An 11353-nucleotide genomic window follows, 5' to 3' on the forward strand; every position below is an offset into this window, starting at 1 on the left:
TTTCCCATGCCAATAAAGCCCCACTGAATTGGACTGAATTGAATTGAATTGAATTGAATTGAATTGAATGTGGACTTAAGCTCAGTCCACTGAGAGCGGCAAGGCCCATTCCCTGGCCCACCCTATCCCTGCTCCGACCCCACCCATGTAGTGAACTGTGAGACATGACTAGTCACCCTGCTATGTCAGGTTCCCCCAGTATGTGACACTGTAATGTATGTATTTGACTTTTTGTACATTGAGCACATCTCATTGTAATAGTAAATGCATCTTAATTAATAACCACAACAATAATAATAATATTATACATAAATAATAGGCGTTGGTGAGATCCAGCCATAATACAGCCAGGTCCCCTCTGCCTTCTCTCGTCTCCCTGATGAGCTGGGTTTCAACTGTTGCAGCTGTGTGTCGAACAGAGGGTGAAAAATCATCTCTGTTCAATAAATGTACATATCAAGCATTTTTCTCCCCCAAAACAAATCCTTACAGGAGCTTTAGAGGTACCTCTATCTTTGCTTGACTTTGAGGAGACACATTTGGACACAAAATGCTCTCAAACAGAAGCCATCTAGGTCTGTCATACCATAATCTACTGAATAGATTATGGTATGACAGAGAGCATGCCTGAGAGCATTCAGTGCCCATACACCTTTATCTGACCATAGTAAAATTACAATCTTTGTTAGAAAAGTCTACCTTATAGCACGTCCCATACAAATGAGATGGAGCTCAAAGTGCTTTACAGTCATAAAATAAAGATGACATGCATTTGTTCAGAAGAAATTTTACAAATTTAAATAAGTAATTAAAAATAATGTACTGTAGTTAAGGAGCACAAGGGCAATGATAAAGAATAAAGAAAATAATAATAATAATAAAAAATACAAGAAGAAATAATACACTGAAAAAGCAATCTACATTAGAAAAAGACAACATATAGAAAAATCTATATTTGGCCCAAGATAAGATTTGTAACAGTTCTTTTTTTTTTAGGGAATCAGAATTCCTTTGATTTCCCCAGTTACTGAAGAGGAGTTATTCAAACCCAAGCCCTGCAAACAAGTGTGTCCAGTGGTCCTAATAGCATTTTAAATAAAATACATAAATATACAAACCATCAGTTTAGAAATGCTATTTGGAAAATATTTAACTTTGTGAGCATTGGAACCAAAGAATCAACACCAATATTCTAAAATGGAGGTTAAAAATGCAGTTTCAATCAGTTTCTGTTATGTTAATAGCAACCTAGGGAAGTTATTCTGCAACATCTTCAACCATTGACTGCAAGACTTCCACTTTCAACACAAGCAAGAGTCAGAGTCAGACCACAGATCACAGCAACTCCCTTCACACTATTATTAACAAACAGGAACCATAAATTACAGTAAATCTACTACATTCACACCCAATTAAATCCTCTTCTATACTTTGTTGACCAGGGTCCCCTCATTTTTCCTTCTACACACCAAACCTCACCATATCTGATCCAGAAAATACACAGTCACAGTTACCGTGACACCGTTAATGACCTGGCCAACATGGTGGGCGATGGAAGAGGGTCTCAACCAGGATATGGGAATCTTGGCTGACCTTTGCAGGTGGCGCCTACAGCTCAGTACTGGTAATACAGTGTCGGCAGTCAACCATCTTAACAACAGGGAATCGAAAAGGGAACTGGATGTGTCTGTTGACAACAAGCATCTGGAGTTCCAGCAAGCCCCAAAGTACCTTGGTGAACGCTTGGATAGGACACTGTCCTTCAATCAACACTTATAGAAGAAGTGAGTGCCAAACTGACATCAAGGATCTCTCGCCTTGCTGGTACGACATGGGGAGCCTCCACCAGGACACTTCGAATATATGGTGTAGAAGCCCATAAAGAAGGTTGATGCTGCCATTAGCAATCCTCTCCGGATCATAACTGGCTGCCTAATGCCCATCCCTGCATGTGTCCTACCTGCCAGTCCTAGCAGGAATTGCCCCGGCCGGCCTCCGAGGAGAGGCTGCTACCCTCCCCCTAGCAAGGAAAGCCCAGAAACATGACCGGCATATCCTGCATGACACTACACCTAAGGCAGTGCCTCCAAGCAGACTCAAGTACCGCCACCGTACAATAAGGCAGCACAAGAGATGCTTAGTTCTATCCCTGAGGACCTGTAAAAGTCATAACCTGCCCCCCCCCTGAACTGTTTACTGTACATATTTTAGTTTTTTTCTTATTTTTAAACTGTTTATATGATGTTCTGCATAGTAGTGTATATCTGTCTGTCATTTAATGTCACTGTGAATTGAGTACAAAGGACCCCAATGGAAACAAGCCAATGGCTTTCTTGGGTAAAGTGCTCAATGCAACTTAACCCTGATATAGTGCCATAGGTTTATTCATAATGTACTGTGCAGAGAAAACAGGGACCACTGGAGTCACAGACGTAAAAATTTGGCACAATGCCCTAAATTGACAAAGATATTTGTGAAAACAGCAAAATACTGGTCTCTATCTTCATACACATCCCTGTCACTTTCTCTGAATTGAATATCCATAGTATAGTAGTATAGATCCCTTATGCCAAATGGACAGCTTACAGTTACACTCATAGAGTTAAAAATAATAGCCTCGTAGACACATCCCATATCCTGGAGCTGATGTTGGGTTTGAGATGATCAATTAGGTGCATCCATGTGATGTTTTCTTTATAGTTAGAGACTCTATTTATAGTGGCTCATGTAGGAATTAGACTACGTGACAACCAGGAATAGTTTGGTGACCACCGGAGAGACGGGTGACAGCCGGAATGTAGACGGTATCCCGGCAGCGGTATGGGTTGGCGCCCCAGCCTGTGTCTTCCGTGAGGAAGAAGCCCAACAAATCCATGGTGAGGCCTTTAGGAGGGCCAGTCAAGCAAGCCGCAAGTGGAGCCTGCAGTACCACGGCCCAAGAAACCATCACGCCTGAAGGAAATGTTTGGATTGGGGGGAGTCTGGTGCAGTGCTCAGGTCCTGGACCTGGTGAGACGAAGGAGGAGCCCGGCCAGGAGGCCACCCACAGAGCCTAGTCCCTCCACGTGCCAGAGCCTCCCCCAGTCCCGGCAGAGTAGTTCCGGAGAAGCGGATTGAGTGGCCCTGTCTTTCCCTAAGAGGACTGACCGTGGGTAGCTACGGTTTGCGCTCATAATTTCGACATCCAACTACTCCGACTACGTGGCTTCCGCGTGCGGTTAGGGTTAGGGTTAGGTATAGGGTTAGTAACCGTCGGAAAGGCGACATGTCGGAAAGCCGACATGTAACCGGTAGCTACTGGGACGTAAGTCCGGGCTTGATCAACCCCGGCTGGGTCACCTGGGCGAGGGTGTATGTTGTTGCGAGACCCGAAACACTGATGACCCCAGGCTACAACACTGATGATACAACTGTTGTGAATAATATACAATGCTCTTTCCTCTACCTAACTTTTCTTTACCTAACTCCTCGTATGCAGTTTCACATCACTGACATAATTAAAAAGTAATTGGCTTTCTTTATGTTAGGGGTGCAACCTGTCCTGGATGGAAGTGCTGAGGTGCAGTGCTTCTTAACCTTATTTCCTGTCCCCTTGTCACCCTAACGTTTCTTGGTAAAACGCTAGCCTAGAACTGTTTACATGTTTGCAGAAATGCGGGAGGCCATTTGCTCCCGTGGTGAAAACCTGACGACGTTGCTCAATTCTGGTCTCTGGAAAGCCACAGCACTTCCTCCCATCAGCACATCTGTCTGACAATCCAGGATGTGGCAAAGGGGCCCTGCCGATGTCTTCGCTTATCTCATCTGATGAACTTTTGCACTTCACTCACTTGCACATATACTGTAGGCATAATTTATTTGTGTAATAGCTACGCCCATACGAGACCGCCTCGGTGGGCTGTCCAACACGACTTCTGTCAATGTATATATGTGACTGCTTGTCACATATATGAAAATTAAAAAAAAATCAATTGTCTTTCAATAAATTAGAACATGTTGACTTGGACGCTTGTTTGAGACTCAATGTGTTCCCGATCGATCGCTCCTCTTCTATGCTGCTATAACTGAGACATCACCTTGTGTCTTCCTATGAACTTCTCTCATCATCTGACCAGACTTTGAATGACCTAGAGAATAAAATCATTACAACGTCCCAGGTGCGTCCATGTGATGTTTTCTTTATATTAACAAAAATAACATAGTTGACCTTGACCTTTTTGAAAAATATTCCAGAATTGAGTTCCTTAGCCTGCTGGCAGCTTGCACACAATATTTGACACTGATCAATCTTGAAGTTTGCGAGATTAGCTACAGACAGACACACAAACAGACAGACAGACAGACAGACACAAACAAACACACAAAAACATAACCTCCACCTGCCTTCCATTTTGTGGAGATAAAAAGCATGTGATTCAATTTGCCATTTTAAAATGTATTGGAAATGAGGGAGGCAAAACTTAATTATAACAATGTAGGCCTACTGTAGCCTGTACAAATAATAAAAAAAACCAAACAAACAAACAAACAAACAAACAAACAAACAAACAAACAAACAAACAAACAAACAAACAAATACAAATTGGGAACTAGGCAGAGGGGTGAGACAGGCTTGCATTTTCAGCTCCCTAGAGCCTAGAACACATAATGGTGCTTGGTGACACACAAATTACATTATACTGCTGGCAGAAAATCTAATATTGCTGGCCATGGCTAGGAAGGAAGCACTACAACAGCAACTGGATCACCTACACAATGTTGAACATCAGACCTGGGCCCTGACAATAAATCTGGAAAAGACCAGAGCTGTGATCTTCCAGAAAAAGCCCAGAAGTCAGGGAAACCAACCCAGGTTTCTACTAGGATCCACCAACATACAGTAGCCTACGTGTAGTGTAGAGATGTATCATGTTGTAGATGCAGATCCATTTTACACCTATTCTTGCCTGGTTAGACATAAGGTGCATAAGGTTAGAAACAAAGGTCCATGTTGTGTCTAAACAGAAGTTGTGGGAAGTGTATCTCCAGTTGAAAGACAACAGAGAGAAAGGGTTTCCAACTAGCTGGCTTGATCGAACACAGCTCAACACATGTCCCAAGTGCCCTCTTGAGGCAACCACATGTTATAACTTTTTTTTTTTCATGTAGACCTTAGGACTACATTATAATCCTCCTCACTAGTTTAAAACTTAAATGCATTTTCAGTTAGGCTATTTTTTCCTTGAGATTTCTGGAAATAAAACTTAATGGTAGTTCGTTGCAGGGGTTTTCAGTAGATGACATGGAATAAACTTGGACCTGCTAAGCTGTTCCCATAGCAACCCACTGACATATCGGTGCGTAGACTTGCCTACTGCGCACATGGCTGCGCAGATAGGCTACAAGTTTATGGTTTCCAAGGCAACAATTTCGTCTTATTTTCGGGTAAAGGCTAAGAAGACGATCCTAAGACGCCTCAATGCTTTTCTTAAAACGATAAAGAAAAAGTAGGTACTTCAATATCAGTTTGCATCAACGAGTCAGCAGCCGACTGAATGCATAATATTGTATTATTGATTGTATTTAAATGTCTCGATGAATTGAATACACAGAACCTTCATGTAAACAAGAGGGTGGGGCTTATCTGGGTTATCATTTTAGTATTCATTTGTATAAATCTGTGCCAGCGTGACTTTTTTTTTGCAAACTGTTAATGAAGTATTCAATCAATTAAAAAAAATCAGGACAGATGGAAGTTCCACTTGAAGAAGAGGACGAGGTTGCAAGAGCGGAAGAGCGGCCCCCCGAAGTCGAGGTGTTGAACGCTTCTGATGAAGCCATCAGCTTTCTGGCCAATATTGGTAAATTGCTCCACACAATACACATATACACAAATGTTTAAAGATTGATCTGCATCTGCACGGTCTGATGTGTTGTGTAGCAGCTCACTGTGGCCAGTGGTGGCGTTGCTTGCAGTTGCTTCCATGAGCAGAGGTAACCAGTGGTGTAAAGTAAATAAGTACTCAAGTAATGTAATTAAGTACAATTTTGAGGTATTTTTTACTTTACTGGAGTATTTCCAATTTTCGGTACTTTTACTTCTAACTCCACTACATCTCAGAGGCAAATATTGTACTTATACTCCACAATTATTTGAAAACTTTAGTTACTACTGTAGTTACTTTTTTTTAACTTCTAGGCCTACATTGCAGTATTGATACTTTTACTTAAGTAAAACATTTGAGTACTTTTTTCCACCACTGGAGGTAACCCATGATCCATCTATCTCTCTTTCCAACTGTGTCCCTTTCTCTTCATTGTAGAGGTCGCTGAGCTGCAAAAGTGTGTGTTTTCTGATTCTCTGGCGACCGTGTCAGAGGGTGGCAGGGAGCTGGGACAGTTCACTGTGACAGTGGAGGTCACCAACAGGTTCCACAAGCCCTGTTTACTGTTGCGTGCCCAGAGCCAGGGAGCCATTGACAGCACCCCCTGTGGAACATCAATCACAGGTGATGGGTGTTGGAGGATATGGGTGGACAGGTAGCAGTGGTGTAAAGTAACTAAGTACTTGTACTCAAGTACTGTACTTAAGTACAATTTTGAGGTATGTTTTACTTTAGCCTACTGGAGTATTTTGCAATACTTTTACTTCTACTCCACTAGGCTACATATCAGAGGCAAATATTGTTATTTTTACTCCACTGCAATTATTTACTATTCTTTTTTACTATAAACTTTAGTTACTTTGTTGATTTTGATTATTATTACAAAACATACATAACCACTTATATATAACCCTATATATATACTTCGGCTATTTGAAAATAGACGATCTACAAGCTCACAACACATCGCAAGCTTGTAGATCTGCTATTTTCAAAAGCCTTTAATACATTTTGAAAACTTGTGAAATTGGACAATCTGCATTATGAGTTGCTACTTTCTACTTTTGGTATTAAGTACATTTTTTTTTATCACACCACAGTCAATATTTAAAATATAAATATGCAAAAATGTTTTAGGGCATAGGCCTATATATAGCCTATGCCCACTCCCCATGTTATTGAGCAAAATAATCATCTTGAGCATATTGTTATGCATACAGGAATGAATGATTTCAACTTTACTAACCTTTTCTTGACTGCACAAGAAAAACAGCCTAATAGGCTAATCTATGTCCACTATGTCAAGGAAAAGTGTAGATTAAAAAAATAACAAGTTTTATGTAAATATGTATTTTTGACAAATTATTCCAGCAGATTATTTAAAGGTTACAGGGCCTTGACCCAGGGCCCATGTCAGCTGACCCAATGTTCCCCCTGTGTCGGCAGCCCTGGCAGGGGGTGATGCTTTCCATTTTGCATGTTTATAATAATAAAACACTTTTTGTGTAACTACAAATATTTCTTCCTTTTTCCAAATGTGCAAGCCTACCTATCAACTGACCTGGAGACTTTGGAACAAGATCACCACGAGTATGTCAAGGTCAGTCATTCAATTTATTTGAATATGCCAGCTACACAGAAAAGTCCAAGATGTTTGATCTGTTCTTTTATCATGTGTTGTTCTCATCTAAAATGTCTCTGCTCCTGTCCTCAACGAGCCTCAATCAATCCCATGTTGCAGCTTGAGGGCCACAGGTTGGACAGGAGATGTCATATGTCACAACACAATGGCCAAATGAGGATCGACAAAGTCACCTCTGTAGGAGAGGTGAGAGGGAAAATGGCATGAGAAGATCAAACTTCCCTGAACACTTGAGATTCAGAAATTGTCCTGTCTTTTAACAAAGGTTTTAATCTAATTTGTTGCCAGGGAAATATGCGAATATTTTGAAAATATAAAATAGGACTTAAATAGTTAAAGCAACAAATTCAGGGTACCCGATTGTTGTACCCGAGTGCATGGATCAAATAATCATCCATCACAGTGTCCCTGGTTCGGTTCTGGCTGGAGACCTTCGTTGCTCTGTCTTCAGTCTCCAGACTGAGGGTAGAATATTACTTAGAGGGGGTCACCAAAGTTGTTTTCAATTAGGTACTTGTTAAATAGTTGAAAACCATAGTTTTATAAATGATATCACCTGGCCAGTAACTGTTACCTCTACTTCCAGTCCCCCCTGAACTACACATATAGTTTCGTTGCATCTTGCACGGTTGTGATGCTATTGTGGTGACAAAATCTGTGCACACAGACATAAATACTAACTGAAAAACAAAACCAGCCACAAGGTCGCAGCTGGTAACAAACATGATTATGTTATCGCAGCTGATAACCATAGTAATATGTATGGGTGCTTGCCGGTGTATAGGAGGTGACAAAAGAGAGCGTGTCTTATCCATTGTCCATTCTAAGAGGACTGGTAACAGAGGGCGCCAATCTACTGCTGATGCGGCTCCTTGCTTTGAGGAGGAAGGTTCCGGACAACATGACCTTCCTCTCCCTCGACCAGGAATCACGCCTCACCCACACAATTTATGTAAGTATGTATTTGCCTTATGTATGAATGCATGCTAAGACCTGAATTCCCTATGATTCTATGATTTCCTTCTGGATATTTTACTACAGTGGTCACCACCACCCATAGCTATCCCTACTACTGCTGCAGGATCGTTATTCTACCTCACAGTTAATTCAACCAACATGCTAACTAATTTAATAGTAATTGTATATGGTGTATCTAGGTGCACAGTGCTCCGCCACCTAGATACAACTTAGGGTAGAAAATGTGCAGTACTAGGGGATCCCAGAGGCCAGCGTTGGATGTCCACTGGTTTTGTCTCATCCTGGAAACCCAATGCCAGTTTAGTCTCATTATGTGTGTGTTTGTCTGTCTGTGTGTGGCTCAGAGTGAGTTGGGACTAAAGCAGCTGGAAACTGGGTGTGAGACAGTGGAGGTGTTCGGGTTGGAGAGGAAGATTGACTCTGTGGAGGACATGGCCGTCACATGGCACTGCTACTTCCTGCCTGATGGGTACGATCAGTGGGTTTGTGTTAAAACAAAGTTAATAGTGGAGTTCTTTTAACCTCCCAGGCATTTCTATTTTGGGGACTCTGGCCTTCGTATTTTATATATTATTTAAAATAGCAAAAATAGCTGATCTACAAGCTCACAACGCTTAGTAATGCATTGTGAGCTCCGCTATTTTTGTTATTTGTCGTACGACAAAGTATATTGGGATTAAGTGGTACATGGTCTCATTGTGGAAAATGTAAATAATAATAATAATGTCTTAATTAATTAATTTAACGCAAAAGGAGATATTGTGATGTTTTGTTGTTCATTCCATTGTAATGCATTTCACTCACTAATGATATTCCTCATCAATCTAATGTTTTTCTGATCAGGCATCTGGCCAGTAGAGTCCAGATAGGATCTCCAGTCACCATGAAGCTTGTGTTACCACCCTCAGAGCTTACAACAGGTAACCTATTATTTTTCAATGGAGAGTATTTTTGCTGATGTTCCCGTGCTGAGCATTTAGCAGGTGTTAATTGGCCAAGACCCAGAGTAGTGGAAAGAAACATTTTAAGTTTAAAGCAAGAGCTCTGCATGTCAAACAGCTTTTCAGTAGATGTGTGGCAATAGCATTTGCCATGATAATGACTTCCCATTATGCATCTGTTTAATATCATCAGCTGAAACACACTGACAATGTCTTCTATGTGTAAATTAAATCTGTCATTCACATATAGCCTACATGCGACGTTTTGTGTATGTGTGTTTTGTGTCTTGCATTTGTGTGTGCTAGACTTGATGGAAGAGAAACTGGTCTTTGAAAAGAGACCTCTGGTGTGGGAGGAGGACATGCAGATGCGGTCCAAGTTTCTGGACAGAAAGGTATGTAAAAGGTTAGGCAGTAATGTTTGACGAGAGCAGAAGTCAGCATGCAAAGATTCTGAGGTTCACTTTCCACATCTGTGTACTTCTGCGTCACAGGAAGAACTGAAGGCAGACCACGCTTCTTACCTGAGAGAGCATCCTGAGCTCCGTGCCCTCATGGCTGACTTCCTGCAGCTCCTGTTGCTAAAGAAGCCAGACGACATCTTTATGTTCGCAAGAGAGTACTTCCTCCCCTTTGCTTCCCGTCGTGCCCTGGGACAAAACCTCAAAACTCCCTTGATCTGAGAATATGTCCGACTGTGCATTTTGGAAGTTGTAAAAGGCTTTTCTGTTTTAGGATTTTGATGACCTAAAAGCACTGGTCTTACGCTTAAGTATATTTTCCCTCTTGTATTTATTTACTCATGAGTGACACTGTAGATGGAAATGGGAGCTAGACTAAGACTTCCTTTGAGCTGAGTAGCATTCATAAATGTTTTGGTATGAATAAAGTTGTTTCCAACATTGTGTGGGTGCTTCAAAGTATGATATTGTCTGTACAGCCTGCAGTAGGCTAATAATGTAAGCAGGGGTGGAAAATAACTAATTATGAGTACGGTTTATTGTAATTGTGCAGCTTCTTCCACATAGGCCTACTTGCAGCCTACCTTTTAATGTAGGCTACATTCAAAAGTGTGTAACTGTACTTTCATGAACAAACAGGAGAACATTCTAGGCAATTTAAGTTTGTTTTCAACCTCCTTATAAAGACAATGTTGAGCAAGCTTTCTTTTTAAGAAAATAGGCTCAGGGCATTGCTTAATTGGAGAGGGGACTGGTTGGTATGGTTCAGTTCTTGATTCTTTCACAGTAACTGATTGCGAAGGGTTAAGGGTAGTCTTCAAAATACAAGCAATATTTCTTACACTAACTCTACATGAGTAATGTATAAGTCAAGTAACAGACTTCAACATGTGTAGAATTCTTTTCACCCTTGGGTGCAAAGTGCAAACCGTATAGACGGTAAAGAGCAAACACACTCCAGTGTAAATACAGCTGTGCTGTGAGTGTGAGGCTGACTGGCTGCCTGAGTGCGTGTGTCATGTGTATTGGGCGGGGCATCTCTGTCAAGCCAATGATAATTCTGTTCAAACCAAACTGAAACTAAAACAGTAACAGACGGCTACAGTGGTATAAAGGAAGGATCGTTGAACGACGGACTGTTTACTTTAGAACTATAACACATTTTGAGCGTGTGATTCAAACTAGAAAAGCTTTCTCAAGCACTGTAAACGGACAAAGAGGCGTTTCAACTAAAAGGTGAGCTCTAAAATGTTGACTGAACTCTGGGTAAAGTTTTAGCCATGGTTCACATGACGCTCGTCTCTCATGGTATGACAGTTAGCTGTAGAATACAACTCTCTTAGACGTATTTATGATTCTGTCGTTTTCAATCTACGAGAGTTGTAGGGTTCACGCCCCATGGAGACAGGGACTTTCTGCACTATGCCCCGTAGACACTCCAAACATGTACAAATTGAAAATAACCCC

The 11353-nt window shown here is 41.3% G+C and overlaps 1 protein-coding gene across 1 annotated transcript; it reads left to right on the forward strand.

Moving 5' to 3' along the window:
• Positions 1 to 5728: 5728 nt before the first annotated feature.
• catip (ciliogenesis associated TTC17 interacting protein) lies at positions 5729 to 10108 on the forward strand (the record flags this gene model as incomplete). Its single annotated transcript, XM_080439763.1, has 9 exons — positions 5729 to 5840; positions 6303 to 6488; positions 7409 to 7464; positions 7606 to 7692; positions 8291 to 8458; positions 8829 to 8953; positions 9328 to 9404; positions 9732 to 9820; positions 9920 to 10108. 9 exons carry the CDS (start codon positions 5729 to 5731, stop codon positions 10106 to 10108), a joined length of 1089 nt encoding a protein of 362 aa, XP_080295889.1.
• Between the last annotated feature and the right edge of the window lie 1245 nt (positions 10109 to 11353).

This window comes from Gymnoscopelus braueri, assembly GCF_963280865.1.
Source record: "Gymnoscopelus braueri genome assembly, chromosome: 10".
Classification (NCBI taxonomy): Eukaryota; Metazoa; Chordata; class Actinopteri; order Myctophiformes; family Myctophidae; genus Gymnoscopelus; species Gymnoscopelus braueri.